The 27,703-nt window shown below is 36.6% G+C and overlaps 1 protein-coding gene across 2 annotated transcripts; it reads left to right on the top strand.

Annotated features, from left to right (window-relative positions):
- The first annotated feature begins 70 nt into the window (after positions 1-70).
- Positions 71-24,251, top strand: Mkp3 (Mitogen-activated protein kinase phosphatase 3). Of its 2 annotated transcripts, none has more exons than XM_077429747.1 (6): positions 71-638; positions 19,442-19,535; positions 19,621-19,816; positions 19,897-20,035; positions 21,384-21,619; positions 23,535-24,244. In XM_077429747.1, exons 1-6 carry the CDS (start codon positions 227-229, stop codon positions 23,766-23,768), a joined length of 1,311 nt encoding a protein of 436 aa, XP_077285873.1. In that variant the 5' UTR covers positions 71-226; the 3' UTR covers positions 23,769-24,244. The 2 variants fall into 2 exon arrangements, with proteins under 2 accessions (XP_077285873.1, XP_077285874.1); XM_077429748.1 differs by having other exon boundaries at positions 72-638; positions 21,384-21,623; positions 23,535-24,251.
- Positions 24,252-27,703: the final 3,452 nt, after the last annotated feature.

Raw genomic sequence — 27,703 nt, 5'->3', positions numbered from 1 at the left:
GGGCGCGGCAGCGGTGGGGCGGGGAGAGGAGGAGAGGGGCGGGGAGGGAGCGGAGTGGAGTGGAGGGGAGGGAGTTTCGAGTGAACGACGGGAGAGACTGCGGGCGGCAGTCGTGGGCAGTTGTGGGCAGTCGTCGCGTCGACAGTCGACAGTCGCGGCAGTCGCGGGCAGTCGTCAGTAGTCCCATTCGCGGGCAGTCGTCGCAGTGGCAGCGGTCAGTGAGAGGATGCCGTCGGACGAGGAAGTGCGCGTGTGCCGGTGCGCGTGCCCGTGCGTGGGCGAGTGCGCGTGCGAGTGGTCGTGCTCGTGCGAGGCGGCGCGCGTGTCGGGCGAGTGGGTGGTGTGCCGACTGCGCGAGTCGCGTGCGCTCGTGCTCGACCTGCGCGGCGCGGCTGAATTCGCGGCGGGCCACGTGCGCCACGCCGTGCACCTGAGCGTGCCCGCGATCATGCTGCGCCGCCTGGCCGCTGGCAAGCTACCCCTGCCGGCCACCGTGCCCGCGCACTGCCGCGACTTGCGCGCTCGCCTCGCGCACGCCACGCTCTTCGTGCTCTACGGCGAGCCTGCCGAGCCCCTGCTCCGGCGCGTGCTCCTCAAGAGACTCCGGCACGACGGCGCCACGGTCGTCTGCCTAGAAGGTGCACAACAACACACAAACACAACACACTACACACTTCAAGGTCGCCCTGCGTGCGCGCTTCCCATTCAGCGCGCTTCCCATTCAGCACGCTTCCCGTTCACCAGCCGGATTCGTGCTTCCCGTTTGCGCGCCAGTAGCTAGCATGCCGTTCGAGGAATTCGACGGAGTGGAGCGCGTCATATCCGCTCTCGCTTGGATTTTTTTTCTTTAGAACTGAGTCTGCATGTGTGTGCGTGTGTTCGCCCACGCGTAAATGTGCGCGTAAACTTCCCAGTCGGAGGTTGAAGCTTGCTGATGCAATGTAAACAATCGACTCGCCGTGCGACCCCAGCATATTATCCGTTTGCACTTGCCACTGCGAATTAGGGCTGCCAAATATTCGAATATCTTTTGATGATTGAAAATTCTAATCTGTTACTCTAAAGAGTTTGATGTTTATGAATGCAAAACAAACTAGATATGACATTTCGGTCGTTGGATTATTAGTCAGATTACGATCGCCCAAATGACAATTTTTGACATGAAAATCGCGAATATGGAATATTTGGATGGGTATCGTTAGTATGATGGACTTTTCGGTTGCCAGTTGTTCCGTTATAGAGATTTTATTGACTTTTGGACGAGCGCTTTGTGACCAATAATCACCGAACCAAAATAAACATATCTTTTCTCTTATTGGCTACGTCCACACTACCGATATTTGCGAATTTTTCCATAACTAGTTCCTAAATAGCAACCACAGGTTGCAATATGAGAATTGGATATGGAAAATTCGAGAATATCGGGTGTACATATCGGTAGTGTGGACGTAGCCATTCATTTTTTACTTTTTTTCTTTCACCGAACCGAAATTTCAGTTCAATAAATTAAAAGTTTTCTGAGAAAAACATAAAAAACCTCGATTCCTCGAAAAAATATTGGGGTATAAAATTAACAATTTCTATTATATTTAAAAATTTCAATCCGATTCGTTAGCCGTTTGGGAGATAATTGAATTCAAAAACTTATAGAAAAGAGGGCACCTATAAGGGGACGTACCATTTCCGGTCAACTTAAAAATTTGAAAAAAATTTACCTCTTATCGATAAGAATTTCAGTAACCGATAGTAAGTTTCAGTTAGATAGGACTAACTGTGTTCAAAAAGTCCCCAAAATACACGACACACACACACAATTTTTTCTAGATCATGAAAACGTGACCAGTGATCGATTCTGAGTTCGAATTTTCGCATGATCACAATACTTCATCTATTGTTACTACGTACATAGGTAAAGTAAAAAGTTCAAAACAATAACGTGTTTGTTTTTGTAGATACAATTCTTTCTTTGGTGTTTTTTCTGTTTACAGTCCCATGACGTCTAATTGGAAAACGTTTTTTTTTATTCGTCTTTTTTTATAAGGCTTTTCTATGATTTACTTCGCACACGATTGAAGTAAATTCCTAACACGTCGAACCGAACAAGTTAAGACTCACTTATTTAAATTCTGTGACATTACAATTCTCACCTAGAGAGCTCTTTCGTTTTAGTGATAGGGTACTAATTTCAATTGAAGGAATGTGATGAATGAGCTGTTTATAAAACAAATACTGAGCGAAGCCGGGTAAAACAGCTAGTATCTTATAATTACAAGGCTTTTCTATGTTTTACTTCGCTAATCGTGCAGGCAATATTCCCACATTTTTTCGATCGAATTGAAACTTTGCCATTTTGCGCGGTTTGGTCACTGATAGACGCTCTAAGGCTAGTTGGAGCCCTGTGTATATGTATAATAATAATAACAAACAACAATAGTAAATAAGACATGCTTATATGAATCACCATATATGTAGTATCCTTTTTGAGGTTCGGTGATTATTCCGCACAAATCAATCTCGCACACGTTGCTAAAATCTCTATCATGGAATATCTGGAACCCGAAAATTCAATCCGTCACACGCGAACATTCATTCTAATGAAACCTCGAGTGCAAGATATTCCGTGCAAAAATTTTGAAAATTGTATCCGAAAGAAATACATACTAAAATACGGATCTCTAGTAATAATTATGTCTCATCTCAATTGACCTAATCGTAGACAAAATCTGGATTTGAATTCTTATTATATAGCCAATGAGCTTTGTTACGAACTTCTAAATACGCGATTCTTATTGGTCAGATCCTTTTTAGCTGACCAATAAAAGTCGCATATTTGTCTTCCTACTGTCAAATATAATCTTTCTTATGGATTTATTAATAAAAAATGTAAATAAAACACTGTCCGTGCAAAACTGTTGTATTTGCACAAAAAAATATATAAAAGACTGCAACTTTTAGATGATAACCATTAAATAGGAAATGATTGATTTCATTGCCGATAACAAGAAGATCGCATTTTTTATTTAAAGCTGATATCAATATATTTATCTATGTACGTAGTAACAATAGATGAAGTTGTTTTTACATACCTCCTTTTTCTTGGTTGATACTAAATAATAAGTAAATTCAATTTTGCCTACGGGCTTTGAATATTGAAAAAAAACAAGTTTTATTTATATTATAATAATGGATTCTAGGAAAGAAAGACGTGGGTAGTTTAAAAAAAACAATTTTAATGGAATTATCATATTTCAATATTGCCTCTTTGCAAAAAAAAAAACAATATTAATATTCCTCTTTTAACAGAATTTAAGATTTTTTGCCACTTTAGCTCTAAATCGATTTTCCATCTCTGAACTGAAACATTTTATTATTTTATTATTATTATAAAAATAGATTTGTTCAGTAATTGCTTAATAATGAAGAACTCTATTACCTATATTTGTCTAAAATTACAAAACCATAATAGTTTTTACAACTACATACATGTCGAACGAAGTTCTGCTGGAGCCCAAATTTTTGTCGACACATTTTATAATATAAAATAAAAAAAAAATTGTTTGACCCTTAAGAGGGCTGGATACCCGAAACCTTAATTTTGTTGCCGTTCCTTTCTTCGATATATATATTGAGTGAATGCGACAGTTGCGCTTTGACCAGATAATACCAATTTTAAATCGACAAAATCGAGGTTTCGTATTCTCCAGTTTTCTCCTCCGAAACTGGACCAATTTAAAAAAAATCATCATCGGCATGAGAAAGACATTTTCTATGTTTGTGTCTTCGTATTTTTTTAAAAATCAACCGTTAAATTAACACGCTGGACTCTTTTCGTGGGTGTAAAAACGAGGCGATTTTGTAGATGTTTGGTGGCTCCTAGCTCATATAAAAAATAATTAAATCAAAAAAATAAAAAGATAGAAACATGCCTATGGTGGATATCCATAACATATTAAAAAATAATTTCACTAGTGCCATAATTGAGGAAGGGAGAAGTGTAATACGTTTGTATGGACAAGGCGCTGGTGTCCAACCCTCTTAACCCTTTGACTGCTACAACAACGATAAATCGTTGTTTTGAAATTGGCGAAGATTGCTACGACGATCGTTGTTGTCGTCATTAATTGTCGTATTTCAATACTTTCTTTGCCAGCGCATCAGTGGCACGAAACATTTTTTTTTATATACGTATTTATATGTATTTTTCAATCAAGCTTTATAAATATTTATCAATTTTTAAAAGCTCTTCAATTTCGGGTTCATCATCAAAGTAAATTTCGGGTTCGTTGTCAAAGTCATATAAGGAGTTATTACTTGGGAATTGATTATTGTCGATAAATTCATTTTCAGTATCAGTAGAGCTGCTGATTTGTCGAGTTCCTCGGCGAGGAGCTATTATTTCGCTTTTGTCACTTTCACTGTCCGATAACATTTTGCAGAGTTAAAATAAATGGCAAAAAACAATAGAAATCCGCTTTCAATTATATAGGTCACGAGACGTCACGAATTCGTGCAATCAATCAAATGCAACTGAAATGCATACAAAATGTTTATGATACATGTTGAAAAATTATTTGATTATTAGAAACTTCGCATCCTTGTGTGTCTCGCTCACACGTACACAATTAAAACCAAGAAAGAAAGAGAGAAAGACTGCTACCTGTTTCAAATGTATCGCATGTTTTAACAACGACAAATACATCGATGTCTAAAAATAGATTATTGAAAAAAATAATGCGTCCGAAACAATCGTCAAAACTTATTTAGTGTATATATGTAGGTATCTCTTTCGCACGCACGCATGTAAAAGCAAGACAGAAAGAGAGAGCGCGAGTCCACAACTGCTTCTTAAAAATGTATATAAAGTATTAAATAAATTACGCGCGTTCGGCGAAGTAAGTATGGAAAAAAATATATAATATTTATTTTTTTATAAAGTAATTACAAATGTTAGCATTTTTCGCTTGGACATTGAAAAACCTCGTAGCAGCCAAAGGGTTAAGTTGTAGCAATTTTTTTTTATTAACATTCAATTCGAATTAATCCCCCTATGTATCGTAGCTTTTGAATTTTGGACATTGGAAAAGAACGAATCAATTAAAAAGATAGCGCTGAATGCTGAAATTTTTCACTCGCGTGCCAAATTAAGGTCTGACCGCACTATGCGTCTGCGACACGAACGGCAGCGTGCGGCCAAATATTGTTTGTATGAAATTGTATGAGATATAAGTACAATGCCCGGACCCTGGGGGGGCCGTTTATTGTTCAAATGTTGTAAATGCATTGTTAAAAGTTTGCCGAACCTTTTTTACTAACCATTTACAACAATTGAACAATAAACGGCACGCTTCCGGTCCTACCTCTAGATATAACGCACGGTGACACGACAACTCGTTCACAGATTTTCCGTAAACCGAGGATGCGCTCCAGGCATTACGTATACGGCCATCTCTTTCTCACCCCGTCTGTTCACCAAGATCTCGATTACTATGCCATTACGTATGCAGCCATGCAGACGGTCTGTGAAAGAGATGGCTGCATACGTAATGGCATAGTTAACGAGATCTTGGTGAACAGACGGGGTGAGAATGAGATGGCCGTATACGTAATGCCTGGAGCGCATCCTCGGTTTACGGAAAATCTGTGAACGAGTTGTCAGGTAACCATAACGCACTACGCGTCACGCGACAGAGTTGCCTTTTGTATCAACATTGCCGTGTTGTGTCGTGCCGCAGCAGTCGACGGCCGTATAGTGCGGTCAGACCTTTAGGCACGCGAGTGAATGAAATTCAATAAAATGTAATAAAAAAACAAATTCGTTGTAATGGATATTTTGAATGATACTAAAACACAAATATAAACAGATAACGACACCATGTCTTGACATACACACACACACACTCATGATAACGACCGCACTTATTGATGGATCGATCGATCGATCGATTCATCATTCAAGTGCACATTTGTATGAATGCATTACGAAATCGTACGTATAAATTATCGTACACATCAAACGCATTGTTTACTAAACATTCCATTCATACGAAAATCATGCATACACACACAACGAACGATTTGCATACGAATGGCCTTATTGAAGATTCGTTATTCGTCGGCAATAAAAATGAAAATGTATAAAGTCTGTGGCCCCCATGAGTGCATTTTGGGATGTGGTAGAGCTGCGCATTTGCCTCGGCGCAGCTCTGGCTCTTTTCTACGTGTACGTATTTGCTGAGGGGGGCCGCATATTGAATGAACATTTCACAGACGCTTCTTTATTGATGTGTGTGGGTTCTCGATTCATCTCCCTCCTCTCTTTGAATGACGAGTCGCTGGTCTCGCATCGAATCAGCGGCCACATGCCTGAGTATTCCCCTTTTGGTTTGAATTCATTGATCAAGCGTATACATGGACGTAGTTTTGCCCGAAGGGACTAACGAATATTTGGTTCAAATCCTGTTGGTGTATGTTTTTATCGGGGCTGTGGAGTCGGGAGTCGTAAAAAATCAACCGACTCTGACTCATTTTTATTATTATTTTTAATTAATAGTATTGAGGTATGCGTCAACTAGAGTCTCTAATTTTATTCATTTATTTTTGGAAAATTTACAGTTTAATTAATCACAAATGATAATAAAATATAATTATTAATAGATAAACCATTTTAAAATTTTCGCATATACATACATATGTAGATAAGAGAAAAATTTAAATATTTAAAAATAACAATAATGATATTGACAACCGTAGTATCAATGATAGTAGTAAAAATAATAATAATATAACATTAAGAGGTTTTTTTTTCACGGTAAGCTTCCCGGATATGCATACAACAAATCTTGAAAGTTCCATCGTAATCGGTTGAGTGGTTTAGGAGCCTATTCGAGACAGACAGACAGATTCAATTTTATCTCTGCGCTACAAAAGTCGATGGTGAAATGTAATGGTAATAAACACGTTTAAGAATCCAAAAAATTTGGAGAAGGTGACAGCTCACCCTCTGCTAATAAGCAGTAGCCTTGTTTGTTTGACTTTCCGCCCCCCACTTGTTTTGTCAGATTTTAATTACTTAAACGCCTATAACTTTAAAATTTTCTCACTATATCTTATAAAATTTGCTGTATAAGCTCTCTAATGAAGAAAAAATATAATATAGAGATACGTTTTTCATATATATTTTTACTTCACTAAAGGTTATTTAGTGATTTTTTTTAAATTTCTTTTAAGTTTTAATATTTTGAAAATCACAATTATTTTTATTACTACATATTATACACACAAGAAAAGTCTATCTTACTAAAATCGTTCAAGTTGGAGTCTGTAAATTTGATAAAATAATGTTGGTGTCGGTAAATTTGAGCCGAATTGACAACCCTGGTTTTTATTATATCTGTTTGTGATAATTGAATGATTATACAAAATAAAATTTGACTCATTATTGAGACGGTTCTATATAAAAGCGCAACACAGTGATACGTGGCGTGTTATTATTGTTTTTTTTTTAATGGTTTTGTACATGTCAAAAAAACGCTAGCACGCATGCATCGTAATCCAGGCCAAAAACTCACCGCTGGAATGTTTTCGGTGATATTTCATCCTTGTATTGACAATGATCGATAACGGTGATTCTCATATTTGAAGAAATATACGAATTAACAATGACATTAAGACACGCCCATTCACAGCTGGAGTCTACCTAGGCGTGCCGTGCCGTATGATTTAGTCTCTCTGCGGCTTTATCCTCCCTCATTAGTAATGACTGAGTCATTACTGTCGTGATGCGGATGCGTTTGCTGATTGTCGATGAAGCACTTCATTTTTCATTTGTATTCATTCATGAAGCGTATGAATGGACGTAGTTTTGCCCAATGGAACTAACGGTTGTTTGGTTCAAAGCCTGGCGCTGCATGAATGATTATAATATTATCTGACTGTCAATGCATTGTATTATTGAAATAACAAGCCAATTTTACAAATCGAAATTTAAAAAACCTTTGATATTATATTATATGATATTATTACACCGTTGAATTGGGTAAATTTGTCATGTGATAAAAACAAATCAAAATATTTTTGTTTACCATTCACGAACAGCTGATGTCTAAATATTACTCATGCGGTTTGGTTCCATTGTGCGAAACGTATTATTTTTCATTATGCGGGATTTTGATTTTGTATGATTTTGTTAAAATTTGAATATCTTGTATGTAAATTTAATTGAATTGAAGTGTTTCTGTCTCTAATTCAAACTGTGCATTTAAATCGACAGTCATGAGTTTTTTCTCTCAATTATTTTTAAATTATGTCATTTGCGTTACGAATCGATTAAAATATCTCATTATTTAAACCGGAATTGACAGCAAAGGTTGTTTACTACATTTGCATTAAGACACCAAAGGTGACTTACAATGTCTTGCATTAGAAGTGTGATTTGTGAGTTGTCACGTATTTGTTGTACTCATTTTGCGTCTTTGATCAATTTGTTACTTTTCTAAAGCGATGTCTATTATTACTTGCACATGACTTGTAAGCAGATGTGTGCAAGGATTCCCAGTTGATGATCCGTGTAACCTTTGGGGTCAGTAAACAAGCTGTGGAGATCTCTTTTAGGAAAACTTGTGCAAATTGTATCACGGTTTCAACGAAACGGTCTTGTTTATACCATTTCTCCGTAGTTGGTGATTATTAAAACTTAAGTTAAACTGGAAAATTACTTAAAAAATTAGCCTGATGCTAAAATTTACGCAAGAAACGTTTCTTCTTGATCAAATTAAATATGAATATATTTTTGGCAAGCAACTTTTGGATCTGAACTACGCTACTGCTATGGTTCTTCTTTATATCCGCCTTGGGCTATCTCAGGAACTCTTACGTAGTCAAAGTCTGACCTCGTAGTCTTTTTTATCCGCCAATTCCATGGAATCTGAGAAACTAATGTAATTCCAAGAATGGAAAGCAGATTGAAAGGATTCTCAGAAAATTTTGCTCGATCGATTAATACTATTTTGGTACCTACATGTGTACATGCTACCTACATGTACATGTACATGTACCTACATATGTACATGCTAACCACACCTATTTCATTTTAGTGTTTCCAAAGGTACATATGTGTATGTATTTTGCGGGACAAATCTTTAATTCAGTGAATGTTTTCAGTGAAAATATATTTTTACTGACGTTTCAGTGAAATCATAACCAGTTACATTTTCAGGGTTGGTTTTATTCATTTAAGATTAGATTGTTAGGGTTGGTATTATTTAAGGGCTAGAATAGGTTAGGTTAAGTAAGGGTTGGCCCTATTCATTTAAGATTGGGTTGTTAGGGTTAAATTTATAGATTTAAGCATTGTAAATTCATTGTTTCATACATTTTCACTGCTTGAATTGGTGAAAATATATTTTCACTTGAAATATGCTTTCACTGTAACATATACAATTACTAGTTGATTTTGTCATTTTAAATGAAATTTTAACTTAGTTGGAGTGGCATCATTTTCACACCTGATTTAGTTAAAGTGTGCATAAATGAAAACGCTTCAATCTAAAAGAACAATTTTACTAGTAAATGTACACACTAACCACACGACCTATAGATACGCGATCTCGCGCAAGTCACTAAAATCACGGTCACAGATCACGACCAATCCAGCCAATCAGAAAAGAATTACAGACCTTGTTTCAATTTATTAGTCGATTTACTGCAATAAAATTAGAGACTCTAGTTAAGACACATACCGTAAGACTTATTTGACTCTAAGACTCTAGTTGACTCTTATCTACTTAAGACTCTAGTTGAGACACATACCGTAAGACTTATTTGACTCTAAGACTCTAGTTGACTCTTATCTACTTAAGACTCTAGTTGAGACACATACCGTAATATATACTATTAATTTAAAATGATAATAAAAAGGAGTCGGATTCGGTTGACTTTTTCCTAGCCTCTTCTTAGCTCATTTTGACTCGGATTCCGATTGAAATTCTCAGACTCCACGCCTCCGACTCCGACTCCACAGCCCTGGTTATTTATAATTTTGACTTCGATTAGATCAAATCTCATTCTTGTTGCCTCCAATGCATTCATTTCGTATGAGAGGGGCATTTTTGTAATTATTCGTTCTTTTCAAAATAGCATCATCATATATATAATATTAGCGATATTATATATATATGATGATGCTGTATATATGTGTGTCTGTCTGTCTGCGATAACACTCGCCGTAATATAATAGTCGTTTCGATTCGACATATGTACGTCACAGTTAAAACGCTGCCAACAAAACGTACGAATGAATATAATATACGAACATAATAACAAAAAACTTCCTCGGTGTATCCCATATTCGTTATCGATCACTGTCAAACAAGGATGCAATTTTACCGAAAATGGTCCAAAGGGTAGTTTTGGTATAGATCACGGATTTGGTATAGCAAGGATAAATACTACCATACAATTTCAACGACAGGTCGAAAGTGTCGTTTTGAAAGGACGTGTGCCATGCATGCGTGCCATGAACGTCACATTTTTTCTACATGTTTAAAAGGATCTAAAAAAAATAACACGTGCCACATTCACCGCTGTGCGATTTCGCCCTTAAGGATTTCGAGTTTGTTATTTGTTACATACGATTTCATCGGGCTATGAGCGTGTTCTTGACATTTGAATTTAAATGAATTCGGGGGGTCGGGTGGTATTTGGACTCCACCCCAGAATTTCTCAGCCGGAGGTTTATCCCGCCACTCGCAAAGGTCATCCGCCAGCACGGGGGCGCTAATTACGCCGCGAGCCTTACGACAGAAACATGTACGCCTCTGTTGAATGAAACCCAAGGTCGAGTGGCGATCGGATAGCGTGTCGGCCATTGAATGTTTCGACATTTGCGGGAAGTGTCACTCGTCGGGAAGTGAGGATGTATGTATGTAGTGTGTGTGGGCGACAGAGTTTCGGGGGTGAGATTCTGAACCGCGGGGGTGAAGTGGCGTGGGCTGGAGTGTGGATGTGGAGATGTGTGGCTGTTGGGGTGTGGGTATGTAGGTTGAGGTGTAGGTATGGAGGTGTGTGCGCGTGTTGCGCGTCCTTATCGAGCGGCCCGGGGCTGCCGTCCTTCCCGCCCCTCCGCTCCCGCCCCCGCGTCCCCATTCAGGCGGGGGCGGCGCTCCATTCAGTGAGCGCCCACGTGCGCCCCCACCACAGACGCGCGCAACATGAATGACCCTGGAAACATCCCCCGAACTACCCTCAACCCCCCCCTCACCGTTTCCTCCCACGCACACGGCATACGCTGTTCAGCCCACGCTCGCTTTTCATTTTTACTTCCATTATAGAGCCACCGAAATTGATTCGGACATTTTCGTCGTCTGCGTTATAAATATAAATTCAAACATGCGCAAAGACGGCGGGCGCTCCGTGGGCGTCAGTGGATTATAACCTTTTAGGATCTATGTATGTGTGTGTACATATGTACTAGTGGTTAGCATATCTTGCTACGGTCTAACCACACTGACCGTAGCAAGATATGTTTTCAGCCTCAGTGTGTTTTCGCCCTAATGGTAAAAAGAGAAAAACAGTATAATACTGTATCATCAGCAAAACAAATGTTGACAAATCCAAATTAATTATTCAAACAAACACCTGTCCAAATATTGAAAGATTAAGGGCGCGATCACACAGCGAGGGAGCGGTATGCTGTACGCGGGATATTTTTTTTAGATAGTTTTAAACACACACAAAATGTAGGGTCATACCGGGTATGATACGCCGGATCTTACGGGATCGTGCGGGATCGGAGCGGTCTCGTTGAAATTCTATAGAATTGTTTATACTAACTTGACGGTGATATATACTAATTCGTCGACCCTCGGACGACGCTTGACATTGATCGATAACGGTGTATCCCATATTTTTTTTGACATCTCCTCCCAAGCTTCATTGCGAATGTTTTGGTCCTTATATTTTACGGATCTGGCGTCATAGACACATTCGTACTGTCGCACAACTTCTATTAATTTTTCTGACATTATGAACTGCGATGTACCGATATTATGAACTGCGGTGACCGAGCTCAAAAGACGAACTGTTTGTGATGTTAAACACAAAACTGCAATTGCAGTCACCACTTTCTTGAGTATAAAAAGTATAAATAAAAAATACTTTGTTCTTGATATAAAATAAAGTAAAAATGGGCTCTCTTTAAACGAACATGTTATTGTATCGACATGTACATACATTCATACGGAAATGCATTCAGTATCAATTAGTTACAGTCCATATTGAGTGCACTATAGCCCTTTACGTAAAAAACATCTTTGTTCGTTTATCTGTTGATGGTATTAGGGATTTAAGTACGTATTTAGTTTTTGTACCAAAAAACTTGAGTCCATTGTCTAGTCATTTCTGTTTATTTAGTAACAATTGGTTCCGGTAAACAATTAGTGTACTACATAAAACCCTTTATGCTGAATACATCTTTGTCCGTGATCGCAGAGTTTGTTTATGAAAGTATCGAATGAGTATTTAATTCTTAAACCTACCCGGAAATATTAGTCAATTGTTGTTATAAACCGGACACTTGTTTGTCTATTTTTGTTAATTGTTTACTAATTAAGTTTAAAACTGAATTATTAAACAATAAAAGCTTGAAATTCTTAATGTAATTTGTATTTTCTATAATCTTATTATTCCGACAAGTTCTGCTATATTTTTTTGCAAATATGGGTTACACCGTTATCGATCACTGTCAAGCGTCGTCCGAGGGTCGACGAATTGATATAAATCACCGTCAAGTTAGTATAAACAATTCTATAGAATTTAAACGAGACCGCTCCGATCCCGCACGATCCCGTAAGATCCGGCGTATCATACCCGGTATGACCCTACATTTTGTGTGTGTTTAAAACTATCTAAAAAAAATATCCCGCGTACAGCATACCGCTCCCTCGCTGTGTGATCGCGCCCTAAAGCTTTTGATTTGGAACCCCTCTCACGGTAAGGGCAAAACCAACCACCGAGTTATGGTGCTTACGGACTAAACCAACGACGATTTTGGGCCAACTTTTTAACCAGCAGTAGCGTACAAAATATCGAAATAAAAATTGAATTTTAAAATTGAAATTAAATATCAAAATCAAGCTAAAGAGCGAGATTGAGCTAAAATTAGATCATCGTTGATGTTTTGAATTACGACGATACCGCATTTAAAACCAGAGAAATATTATAATTTCTCTGCATACGAGCGAAAAAAAAAAATCGTCACGAGATGTTACTGTATTTCCACGTGGATGATCGATAAAAAAAAAATAATTCATAAAAAAACGCGGTGTCGGATGTCGGTGATTTGTCAAAGGGTTTTTTTTCTTTCGTCGAAATAAAATTAATAATCACACATTATTCGATAAATTTTACCTCTGAAATGATTTAATTACTTGATTTATTTCGACGAGAGAAACAATTGAAGAATAAAAAAATCCGTTTGATGTGACCGACAACACACCGGGTTAGCAAAAATCGTTGGATCACCCATACTAATACATGATATATTCTCAGTAACTGCGCATTACGGGGAAGTAAAAATAATAATTCTTTGATTTTTTTTTCGATCTTAGTGCGTATCTTCGTAAGTCAAAACATCTTCGACAAACAAAAGTCGAGGATTACCTGTATGTGATTGTTGATGATCTAATTTTAGGTCAATCTCGAAAATTTATTTAAATTGTGCATGTTCTGTTTTAACTTTCAATATTTAATTTTAATTTTAATATAATGATTATAATTTTATTTTGATACTTGAATTTAATTTTAATATAATAATAATAGTTTTAATTTTGATATTTAATTTCAATTTTTAAATTTAATTTTTATTTCGATATTTTGTACGCTACTGGTTTTAAAAGTTGGCCTGTGGGCCATTCGTTGGCTTGGTGCGTACGCACCATTATACTGCTGACTGCCCCAGCTATGCTTAGACCCGAGATTCATCAGGGATGGCAATTCCTACACACTCTGCCAATATTACTGTATCTTTAGTAATAAATAATAAAAAACAAGTTTTTTAAAAACAAACCTCTTCTATAATTTGTATATAAAATCATTATTTTTAATAAAAACAATAATTTTATGTTACTACCGCCATCTATGTTTAAAACTAATATACAAACGATGGGATAAACGTCAACGACTATCTCGGCGGGCAGATATCAAACGAGTCTTAAACGATATTTTTGCACCGTCGTAATGGCGGAGGATCCATTTACTTATGTTTATGACCTAAATGAGCAATATGGCAAAGTATGAAAACGATCGGATAAGAGGCGAACTTTTTCCTGAATTGTAATCGTAAGTGAAACGTAAAGGAGGTATGCAAAACTATATGTTGACAAATACAAATTACATATTCAAAAAACACCTATCCGAATATTGAAGATTAAAGCTTTTGATTTGGAACCCCTCTCACGGTAAGGGCGAAAACAACCACCGAGTTATATTGCTGACTGCACGAGCTATGCTTAGACCTGATATTCATCAGGGATGGCAATTCCTCCACACTGCCAATATTTCTGTATCATTAGTAAAAATATATGTTAACAAATACGAATTAAATATTTAAAAAACACCTATCCGAATATTGAAGATTAAAGCTTTTGATTTGGAACCCCTCTCACAGTGGAGGCGAAAACACACTGAGTGGTATGGGACGTCACGTCCTCGGCTTTCCACAGTGGGTGTTCCCTAAACCGAATTTGGGTGTAGTTGCACATGCAGAATGCATATATTTGGGAGGTTGCAGGTGTATGCATATTCATATGCAACCGACAAGTTTCTCCGACATTTCTTCAAATATGGGATTCACTGTTATCGATCGCTGTCAAGCAAGGATAAAATATCACCGAAAAACTCCAGGGGGTGATTTTTGGGACTGTGCACCATGTGTATGGGCTAGGGGTGTTGCGGCTTTTTCGTATCTAAAAAAAATACGTACTACTCAGTGTGTTTTCACCCTAATGGTAAAAAAAGAATGATGGCCAGCGAATTTCACAATTTTTTACACTTGCAGTCCGGTGAAAATATGAGAAATACCAGTAGGAGAATGAAATGTCATTTCTATAATAATAGAAATGATAAAAGTTATAGCAATCTGAGATGAGTATACCAAATTCGGTGGTTTAAAATTTAAAATTGTGGGTTTGCTTAGCAGATAAACAAACAACATACATATGTATGTAGTAGAAAAATTTAATATATATTATATATAGTCCGATCTAAGCTTTACATTCGAAAATGCTTTTCAAAAACCAGCAGCACGGACTAGTGGTTCGTGTATCTTGCTATGGTCAGTGTGGTTACGAGTTCGAGTCACACTGGCTGCTGCTGTCCAGACCTTGGTTTGTGACCAGGTCGATCGTTTCCTGTCGGAGTTTGCCAATTTTTTCGATTTTCATTGAAATCATTCCTGCAAAATTGGCTTTCCCTCCCCATTTCTCTCGTAAAATCTTGAGTTGTTATATCTCATGTTAAATCTCAAGATTCGTCGGGTTTCTCTCCATAGATGTCTCTGTGGATGATTTTTATATATAAAATTCGCATTGTATAAATATTTGTTGATCGTAGTGTATACGATGTTTGCAATGTTTGACCATAGATGTCATGTTTAATTTCGAATTATGTATATAATTTAGTATGTTTCTTGATCTGTATAGTATACTCGTCGCATTCGAGCGATCTGTAATGACGAAAGTACCTAGATTGATTGAATAAATAAAAAAATATGCTACCTTTTACAGAGCACCAAGCTCTGGTGGGTATCACCTAACTTGTCTGGTTTTAGGAGGCCGTACGACTGCCCACTTCGTAATGGAATAATCAGTGCGTGGGCAGTTTGCGACCTTTTAAATGGTACTGTACAGGGGTGATTTGAGGGTGCAGAATACCCGTGCGCTAAAGCCCTAAAGGTTGCCAAGCTCCATTAAAAAAATTATATAAAAAATATGTCGACAGGTTCCGGTAAACAAAAATTGAAATAAATTTGCATCGTCGAGAAAGTCTACGTTTTGTGCGCAAAAGTGTGGAAAAAAAAAGCAGCAATGGCAGAAATGTAATGCTTATCGACGTGTATACACGTTTAATAACTAAAGCCCAGACCCAGAGGGTGCCGCGTATTGTTCAAATGTTGTAAATGCATTGTTAAAGGTTTGCCGAACCTTTTTTACAAAGGATTTACAACAATGAGCGGCACCTTGGCTATCCTACCTCTATTAATAACTAATATCAGATAACAATTAGATCGAAAGTAAAATTAAATTGTCAATAATTTAGGTCTTTATTGAGTTACATCAGTTAATATGTATATTACTTTAAGATAAAATATAAATATAACTACGAAAGGCCTTCAATCATATATATAATAGCGCTATTTTGTGTGTCTGTGTGAGATAACGCTCGCCTTACTAAAATAGTCGTTTCGATTCGACATATGTAAATACGTCACAGTTAAAACACTAGCAACAAAACGTATGAATATAATATGTACATAATAACAGATCAAGAAAAAACTTCTATATATACTGTTTCCTCTAAGGAAATTAGTCTCTGAGCATTTAGCGCCATCTATTGATAATTTATTTCATTAATTAATTAATTTTTCTATTTTTTTTATATTGTACTAGCTGTATTACTCGGCTTCGCTCGGTATTTGTAATATAAAGTAAGATAATTACAAAAAGCAAAAAATTAAAATTAAAAATTAAAAAAATATATTAAGTCTATTTCGAAATTATATGTATATACCAGAATCCGGCGTCGCCCCCTGCAGCGTCCCTTGCGGCATCCCCTGCGGCGCCCCCAACGGCACCCCATGGAGCTGCGCCCCTTGCGACGCCCCATGGGGTGCCGATAACCATCATACTAACGAGAACTCAAGTGCCAAATATTCCGTATTCGCGATTTTCATGGGAAAAATTGTCTTTTGGGCGATATTAATGTGACTAATAATCCAATTACCACAAAAATATCCCCATTATATATATAGGTAAATACATATATGTATATATTATATATTCTGATGATAAGCGAGGTGAACAACAATGTTTGTTTTTTATTTTATTTTTAATATTATTGTTCTTGATCCGAGGACGAGCCAGCTCCGAATGAATCACAGACCTCAACCGCCGAATATTTATACCCAGCGTGTTCTCTCAACACAGACATGGGTCGCGAGACCTTATTGGCTGTTGTATATATTTTTCAGTCGAAGTGTACTTTCATTTGTAATACATTCCAACTGGCATTTTAGGTAATTCGTATTCGAATACAATTCAACTAGGAAATTATATCACTACAAGCGCAAATAAACTTTCAACAATATGCGCAAGTTGTAATATAACAGCTCTGATGTTTTTACGAATGCTTAAGAATTCAATAATGTATTAATATTGGTTGTGGCTATTTGCAGGTACTATATCTGCAAATTATTGGCTATTTGCAGGTACTATATCTGCGAATTATTGGCTATTTGCAGGTGCTATATCTGCGACAGGCGTAAAGCCTTCTGCGCATGCGCGTGAACTGTCACTGTCAGCGTGTTTACTGTTAAAATTTTGTATTAAACCTCTTAAAATTTAGTTCGAACTCGCAAAGTGACGTAGAATAAAAAATATAGTCCGAATTAGTTAATATTATTAATTATTATCATATACAACGTATAATACCTACATACAAGTACAAGCCACGAACTAGTTAAATGATATGAATCTATTATAATAACGTGCGAAATTTATTTGCCTCATGTATAATGAACGATTGATTAAACAAGTCTAGCATACATTAAATTTAAGAAATTATTATCGGATTGTAAGTTCGCGCGCATGCGCAGAAGGCTTTGCGCCTGTCGCAGATGTAGTACCTGCAAATAGCCAATAATTCGCAGATATATTACCTGCAAATAGCTAATAATTCGCAGATATAGTACCTGCAAATAGCTAATAATTCGCAGATGTAGTACCTGAAAATAGCCACAACCATTAATATTTGCTAATTATGTAATGAGTGTCGTATTACGATAGCTCTAAGATTGCGTTCCAAACAAAAGTGCGACTTTCCAACTCAATTTACTAGTCGAGTAACGTTTTCACGAAAACCCAACCTCTCCATCTAATCCGGTACCAACTTATAGTTGAATTGTATTTTCAGTTGTAGTACATTTTGACCGGTTGGAATGTAATTCGCCATATGAATCAACTTACGTGGGTTAGTCGAAAAATTGGAGATGCTAATAACTCGAATTTGTTTGAAACTGTAGAAACAATTAAGCTAGAAAAAAAATCGTAAAATTCTAACAGGACATGGTTGATCTGTGTTTTAATAATCACGAGATCTCGCCAGCAGTGTATTTGGCCGAGACTTGAACCCATGACCTCTACTGGTATACAATAGCTCTACCAGTGCACTACGCTTTGAATCCCCAGTACGAAGAATTCTCGCTTATTATATGTGGCCTTGGTTTTTAAGTATTTAGAAGATACAGAAAAGGTTTTAAATCCCCTTGAGTAACGTCAAATATACATGCATATCTACAAATACTGATTCCTACAGTGAACAATCCTTAAGTTTTTTGTCGTAATTTGTTCTCTCCTACATTCAAGAAATATTTAAATCATTCTCCTTGTCACCTACATCGCTTGATGATAATTTTCCTTTCTGAGCCAAACGCGTCCATGTTGATTTATCGACTTTCTTAGATCAGGTTTCTTAGATAAATTTCGACATCTGAAAGATGTCCACTCGTTTCTTTGCTCGTTCTCTTCTAAAACTGTTTTATTTTATTTAGTATTTCATTCGATGTCTGAATAGTCATGCCGGAATTGATAAATTAGTTTCTTTTCCTCAATTAGGTTTTGAATCATAGTACAGTTTGATCGATTTATATTTTTTCAGCTGTGCTGAAGTTCTCTCTGATATTAATTTTTAACCTTCTCGAATGAATATTCGTCTATTTCGAGCGATCCTAAATTACAAAACGGTTCATCGACTATTTTAAACATGTACAACAACAGTGTTGTATATTTTGTCAGTCGGATGTTGCTTCTTTGTTAATAAATAAATTTAAATATACAAAGCCATTTCGTATTCCATAGACGCGTGAAAATCGAACAATGCATATGTCATAGATTTGTGATAAACTCGTTGCCCTATGAAACACATCATATTTAATTTTACGTTTTCCGAATTCTTTTTCACGAAAAACTTCCGATAAGACTGGGAAATTGACAAAGATTATGTATTCTATACACACAAAAAGATTATATTGTTTACAATATCTGTTCTACTCAGGTCATCATTAAAAATAGAATAAATATTTGAATTTTTATCATAATACTTATTTGAATACATTATATCGTATCGTTTAAATTTTGTATCATGTTATAATCAGTTGTTTTTTTTTTTTCAGGTGATTTTGAAGAGTTCAGGCAGAAGTATCCAGAGTGGTGTAGTGAAACTGCTACTGACCGTCCAGCTTCACATCTTCCGTTGATGGGACTTCGGTAATCTATCGCAGATATACAACTATAAAAACTGCTTTCGAATTTTCTCCCGATTCTAATACATATTTATGTTTTGATTTTTCAGATCGTTGAGGATATCAGGTGGATTGACATCTGATGACAAAACGTCTTCCGGGTCGTCGTCGGATTTTGAAGACGTTCAGACTCGTGGTTACCACATTTCACATCAAGATTTCCCCGTAGAGATTCTCCCCAATCTATTCCTGGGGAATTCGGCCAATAGCGAAGACTGCGAAGGACTCGCAAGGCACAACATTAAGGTTCATTTAAATACTAATTGCCAATTTTTTGCATCCGACTATTGTGTATTCGTTTATAATGATTTGATTTTATCTTTCAGTATGTGTTGAACGTCACACCTGATCTTCCCAACGTGTTTGAGTCCATCGACGGTGATATTAATTATTTGAAGATTCCTATAGCGGATCATTGGAGTCAGAATTTAGCAACACATTTTCCTCAAGCTATTAAATTCATAGGTAACGTTTATCATAGTAAAAATCAATATCAATTGAAATATGTAGATATTTGTGACTCTTTCAAACAACTGATATGCTGCTGTTGTTTTATCAAACTTAAGTGATTCATTCATATATTTTTTTAATCAATTGACCAGCACAGTGATTCTCAAATTTAGTATCAGCCTTCCCCCTCCCCGATAACATATAAAGAGGGGCGAAAAGAATCACTTTGAAAATGGGCACTTTCATTGAGAAATTTCTTTTAAGCAATTACAATAAAGGATAGCATTATTTCAGTCATTTTCTTTCTCACTCACTTGATTGAGCTTGACACATCGTTGAACATTGTTTATCACTTTCTGAAAGGTAATTCAATGAATTTCTGCTAGTATGTTATGGGAACAATTTAAACGTCTATTAAATTTTTTTTTGTACATTAAAAAAAGTTTCTATACATTACAAAAAATTTGTGTGCATTTATTTCTAAATATTTTTTCAATGCTTTGATCATTGAAAAAAATATTTGCTACTTAAAAAGTGGATGAAATGTGCATCAAAATGACAGATTAACTGTATCGGCAACGTCGCGAATATCAAAATACGAACCAACGTTTGATTAGGTTAGGCTAAGTTAGGGTTGGTTTTATTTATTTAAGATTACATTTCCCTAGTGAGATTATAATTTCACTAGTGAGAAACACAAGTAAACACTTTTGACAGTTGACAATTGTCAATAGCGGAAGACTGCAACGTTGCCACTTTTTGTATCTATTCTAATGCTGAAACCTATTTTTTTGAATGATTATATAATGCCAAAATATTTTATTCGATGCACAATACGAGATTATTTAATGCACAAACATTTTTTTTAATATACAAAGTATTTTTCTCAATGCACAGTTAAATCGTACCCGTATGTTATCTTTCTGGATAATTTGAGGTCGATGAACTAGTCTTATCGCAAGAAATCGCACACTGATATATCAGACGAGCGTATAAACCAAGCAACGTCTCAGAAACGAGACGTGACAAGTTGCAGGAACATTTTTCAGACAACTTATAAAACCTGTGCCTTGTTAGGACCAAACCAATCCATTCTGAAATTCCAAAAAAGTTCAAAGATTTTGCCAAGAATGATGAAAGAGAATGTTCAACTTTAGATTACGCTGAGCTCACTTGAATAATGTAGTCTAATGAATTTGTGGTATAATGCTCTCCTATGTAGTTTGCTTTTACTCGAATATCGATTGTTGCCTTTACTTAGGCGTTGTCTAAGAACAATTATCTACAAATTTCGATTTTAATTTTACAATTCACGTGCCATAAAGTAGATTCATTATTAAATTTTCCCTGTTTCTCTTTGTAGAAGAAGGCGTATCGTCTAATTGCGGCGTTCTTGTGCATTGTGTGGCTGGAATAAGCCGCTCGGTGACCGTGACGGTGGCGTATCTCATGCAGTGTCATCGGCTCAGTTTAGACGACGCTTTTACTTTAGTCCGTTCGAGAAAAGCAGACGTGGCGCCCAACTTTCATTTCATGAGACAATTGCATGGTTTCGAGAGGGATTTAGGCCTCGATGTGGAATCACGAAGCCTGAGCAAGGTTGGTGCGTGTTTATTTTTTTTTTATTTAGAAAAATACAGTAAATATTCAATATATATCGTTTTAAATAAAAAAAAATGTCGCTGAAGGAGAAAGTTTGTGATCGATTATTTTGCCAGATGCGAAATATGTATATAATTGCACAAAGTCCGAATGCACTCAGAAGTATGAAATGTTATATGCTCTGTATAATGAGGAGAGACAGGAAACGGAAAACATGAGTGAGGGATATGATTAGATTAGTTGTGATAGTAGAATGCGTTAAGCTATTGAAATGACAATGTGTCGGTCATGTGGCTATGAACGGAAGGTAGATATGAGAAGTGCTGGAATTACAAGTGTACATGGAATGCAAGTGAAATCGATGAATGATTTATCTTAGTTGTTGAAAATAAACCTGTCAATGGTCTATCGTTAAAGAATTGATCTTTGAACGCTTTTGAATTAATATAAATAATTTTTTATCAGGATGAACTGTTTTCTAGCGATCTTTTATATACATCAGCGATTCCTATATGGAAGTATTGATTATTTTTATCTCTTTTATCTATTGTTACATGTTGGATATTAATTGGAAATAGATAAATATTGGATGAATGAATACCATATCACTCGAAGAACTACGCTATGACGAACTATTGCTTTAACCCTTTGAATGCTGACCAACGCCGATTGGCGTTTTGCCAACAAGGCCATGAGCCTGAAATATGCCGATAGCCTTTGTTTTTTTGAGAATGTAAAAAATAAACAAGAATTAGACTACCCGCTAAGCCTTTCCAGGTAGCATTGAACATGGGTCGTGTAATCCGTGTCAATGTTTATAAAGACTGGTTTACAGCGGAATTTCTGAATTTATAACCATAGCAGAATTACCCGATGGAATTCCCTTACTGCTTAGTATTTTAGATTTTGGCTTGGAATTTAGATTGTCAGCTTTACATTTTAACAATGAAGATGGAACTGGTTTTGGAAAAATACATTCATTAATAGACTTCTGTTGTTTCAAGATATATTAGAGAGTCTAAATACACCTTTACAAAACTCGAAATCCTCGGCGGTTGTTATCTAGGGTTTGTTTGGATTAACTACAATTTTTATACCTGCTTTCTATTGAATTCTTAACCGTTTTCCCCGGCCGACTTCTATGGAAGCTTTGGGCGACAAGTCTGTAGCGCGGCTGTCTTCCATAGGATTTCTGAACTTTGCACGGGATTTTGAGCCTTATATGCGCCTATTTCAACTGTTTTAAGGTTCAAAATTGGTTGAATATATTACTGAGAGTTGAATGCCATCTATAAAATTTGCTTAAAATGAATATATACCAGTCAAAATTAGTTTTTTGTGGAACCATACTGAAACCTCGTTTATGTGACGTCACGTCTGTTGAACAATGGCGACGATACGTCTCAATTGTATGAAGAATGATTATTTGACAATTAAGCCAAAACTACGAGATATATTATGTATTTTATTGTTTAAAATAATACTTTATGTGTTAAATAACATATCTGGTTACTTGAGTAAATATTAAACTCTGTATTTAAGGTCGAAAACTCGATTGCCAAATTCGCGAAAAAGGTACAGGGCTTGTTCGCTATATTTATTGCCGCGGGCAAAGGGTTAATAAATGTAGTTGGAAATGTTCAGCGTGGCTGACTTTCAACAGAAAAGACGTCAGCACTCAAAGGGTTAAATGGATTGGTGATATGAGTCTTGTTCAGAACAGAGAAGAATTGTTTGTTTTTAAAGTAATGTTATGTAATTATATTATGAAAAATTTCGAACGATATATTTGAGATCATACTGTTCGTATCGAATTTAAAGGTCGACGATCCTTATAAATGATTTTTTATTTTATATTTTGAACTGATTGAGTTTTGTTTTTGTACGTATCTCATTATGTTTGTTTGCGTAGGTTCTTGAGGAGTTGGGTAAAGGTTGTAAAAATGAACTCTCCCATCAGCAAGACTTGGGAGAAACTCGCGGACCTCCAGATTCAGGATTCGATCGCCGCACACCAGGCGGCGGCACCGGAGCTCATTCCCGCGTCCCACTGCCACCCACATGTCCTCCGCTCAGTGTTGGCATCAGTCCCGACTCCGGCATTGAATTCGATCGTTGGGGCGGCAATCAAGAGACGCCCCAATGACAATTCTTTGACCGGTTGGACAAGGCCGATTGAGAAGAGTGCGTTTGTCAACCGACTTTACCAAGTTTTAGGACCGAAACGGCAAGAAAATGACTCGGTGTGTGCGGGGACTGGAGTGTTTTATTTTATCGTTTACGTCTACTAGTCTGATATTGGTTTAATCATAATATTATCTAAGTAATTTATACACGTTGATTCTAATAGTGGAGACCTCGTGACAAATTCCAGTGTTTATTTTTTATACAATTTTTTTATACTGATTTTTTTACGGATACGGCCATTTATACATACTGTATGTATACGCAATTGACCAGCATTCCCTTGATATTATATAAGTAATATTTCTATTTAAAGGAAACAGTAAGCTCCGCCTAATATGTAGATATGCGTACATGTTTTTTTTATAAATTAAATAAAAAATGCACATTCAAATGTTTTTATTACTTTTATATTGGATTCATCAAAATGTTCATTCTAAAGAATATAAAAAAAAAAATCACTTGGGTGACCGTCACCGCACCGAATGTTAAAAAGTCGAAAATTTTACGTTTACCATGCAAACATATGAAAAACGGTTAGTATATATATATATATATCAGTGGCGTGCGGTAAAAGTCTCCCCCCGTCGTACATCCTCACTTAATTTGCGCGAGCAGGATACAACAGGAACAAGAGGAACAGTCTTTTCCTCCGGAATCCTGCACGCGCACATTAAACAAGGTTGTATGACAAAAAAAAATAGATAATTTCACCGCATGCCACTCATATATACATAGTACTGTTTACCATCCACCCTTTTTTTGATCTTTCGACTTAAGATCTTTCGATTTTCGATCTTTGCCTTCCGATATTTGCTTTTTCGGGCTTTTCACTTTCGGTCCCGTGAGGTAGACCCATGAAATAAAAAATGAACATTCAAATATTTTTATTACTTTTATTGGATTCATCAAAATGTTCATTCTAAAGAATATAAAAAAAATCACTTGCATGTTTCCGGCTTTAAAACATCATTTGTCACAAAACTTTTTTATATACTGACTTGTCAAATATAAAATATTGATCAAGGGCATACATACAATATGTGTACATGGCCACGTCTTTTTTTTTTAGTTTTATTTACACACTTTGGAATAGTTTATTTTAATTCCATTGAAATGTTCAAAATACTGCTGTGGAGGGATTCAAGTGCTCAAATCTGATTGATCGGAGAACGTCTAGTGTACACAATGTGTGGATTTCCACGAGATGAGTTAACCTATTAACAAGATTTTTATGTGTTTGTTGAAAATTCTTTTCGAGACACAAAAAATTAAACTTAGTATGTAAGCATATCGCCCCATCCCCCGTATCGAAAGTCGATCCGGGGAGACAATATTGCGCAAATTATTTAAATTCTATTGATGACATATCCATCGGTTGCGAATTTTCTCGATTCACTAATTTCGAACGGTGAATACGATGATTCTGCAATGAAAAAAGGAATGTGAATAGTCTATTATTATATAATAAATATACATATAAATATGTATCGGTATAAATGGAATAAAATTTAAATTAAACGGGTGATACGTATGATTAAATATCGGGTGTGATTACATCGTTATGAGACCGATTCAATGCTATGCACATTTGAACGTTTTCAAACTATGTACTGTTCGAGTCCATTTTGCTATCTAGGATTAAGCCTGTTAATGTTTGTGAACTGCCAATCTTAAAATGTTGAGACTGAAGGCTTTTATACATATTTAAATTTATCTATACGCCTCCTAAAATCATTTAAAAGCCTGATCTAATCCAGTGGACTTCAACTGTTATTGATTCAAAGACATTTATTGCTTTTGAAAAGCATAGACCGGTTACCTGACAACTCGTTCACAGATTTTCCGTAAACCGAGGATGCGCTCCAGGCATTACGTATACGGCCATCACTTTCTCACCCCGTCTGTTCACCAATATCTCGTTTACTATGCCATTACGTATGCAGCCATCTCTTTCACAGACCGTCTGTTATCGGTGAACAGACGGTCTGTGAAAGAGATGGCTGCATACGTAATGGCATAGTAAACGAGATCTTGGTGCACAGACGGGGTGAGAAAGAGATGGCCGTATACGAACGACTTGTCGTGTCACCGCATAGACCGGACTGTATATACAATATGTAATATAGATTAATTTTTTCTAGTACATACATATATTGTTTGTTTATCTGCTAAGCAAATCCACAATTTTCAATTTTGAACTACCGAATTTGGTATACTCATCTCACAGTGTTATAACTTTTATCATTTCCATTATTATAGAAATGACATTTCGTCCTCTTACTGGTATTTCTCACATTTCAAGTGTAAAAAATTGTGAAAACCACTGGTCATCATTCTCTTTTTACCATTAGGGCGAAAGCACACTGAGTGGTACGTGTTTTTTTAAGATACTTTAAAACATGCGAAAAAAACGCAGCGCCCCTAGCCCATATACATGGTACACAGTCCCAAAAATCACCCCCTGGAGTTTTTTCGGTGGTATTTTATCCCTGCTTGACAGCGAACGATAACAGTGAATCCCATATTTGAATAAATGTTGGAGAAACTTGTCGGTTGCATATGAAATATACCTGCGACCTCCCAAACATATGCATTCTGTATGTGCGACTACACCCGAATTCGGTTTGGGGAACACCCACTGTGGAAAGCCGAGGACGTGACTTCCCATACCACTCAGTGTGTTTTCGCCTCCACTGTGAGAGGGGTTCCAAATCAAAAGCTTTAATTTTTCAATATTTGGATAGGTGTTTTTTGGATATGTAATTTGTATTTGTCAACATTTATTTGTAGTGATGATACTGTAATATTAGCAGAGTGTGGAGGAATTGCCATCCCTGATGAATCTCGGGTAGTCAGCAGTATAGCTCGTTGGTTGCCTTAACTGCTTAATCGCCATGCGTTTGTAGAAACCGATCCGATTATTTTATTATATGTGTTTAGTGCCAACCCTTGACACTACATCTTGAATATATCACAAACTAACGAAAAATATATACCGTTTTCAATTTCATTAGTATCACAGGATATTTTTAGACGTCACTGTGAAGAAACCAAAATTAATTTCGAGTCAGTCTTAAATACGAAGGAGCGCGCACCGGTGCGCTTATGGCGATGAAGTGGTTAATGCTAACCACCGAGAGGTTTCCGGGTTCGAGACCTGAGTTGACCTCGATTGAATAGAATTTATTCGGAGTATTTATGCATTACTGCTGGTCAGACTTGGATATTTGTGACTCCAAGTCGATCTGTTTCCTATCAGAGTTTGCCAATTTATCTGATTTCATTGTGAAACGGTTCATCATCAAGTTGGCAAAATACCATCCTGCCTACTATTTGAATATGATTTCAAATCAATTCCCCGCATCTATTATAGAATACTCGGCTGTGATTGATTCCCCATACTTGTCCACGTTCCGTCATATACCCATATATATATATACATACGTACATATTTACCGACAGTCCGTTTTTACATACCTCCTTTACGTTTCACTTACGATTACAATTCAGGACAAAGTTCGCCTCTTATCTGATCGTTTTCATACTTTGCCATATTGCTCATTTTGGTCATCAATATAAGTAAATGGATCCTCCGCCATTACGATGGTGCAAAAATATCGTGTAAGACGCGTTTGATATCTGCCCGGAGAGATAGCCGTCGACGTTTATCCATCGTTTGTTTATTAGTTTTAAACATAGATGGCGGTAGTAAAATAAAATTATTGTTTTTATTCAAAATAATAATTTTATATACATATTATTTAGTACCATAGGTGTCCCTTAAGGGCAACCCGTAATGGCATCATGTTAAAATATAATAAAAAAACAAGGTTATCAGTAGAATTTGATAATGAAACAGAAAGTACAGGTTTGGTGCAAACGATCGACAAGCGC

The sequence above is a fragment of the Arctopsyche grandis genome, chromosome 4, assembly GCF_051622035.1.
Source record: "Arctopsyche grandis isolate Sample6627 chromosome 4, ASM5162203v2, whole genome shotgun sequence".
NCBI lineage: Eukaryota > Metazoa > Arthropoda > Insecta > Trichoptera > Hydropsychidae > Arctopsyche > Arctopsyche grandis.
The sequence above is the reverse complement of the archived record's forward strand: the minus strand, read 5'-3'. Positions and strand labels throughout refer to the sequence as shown.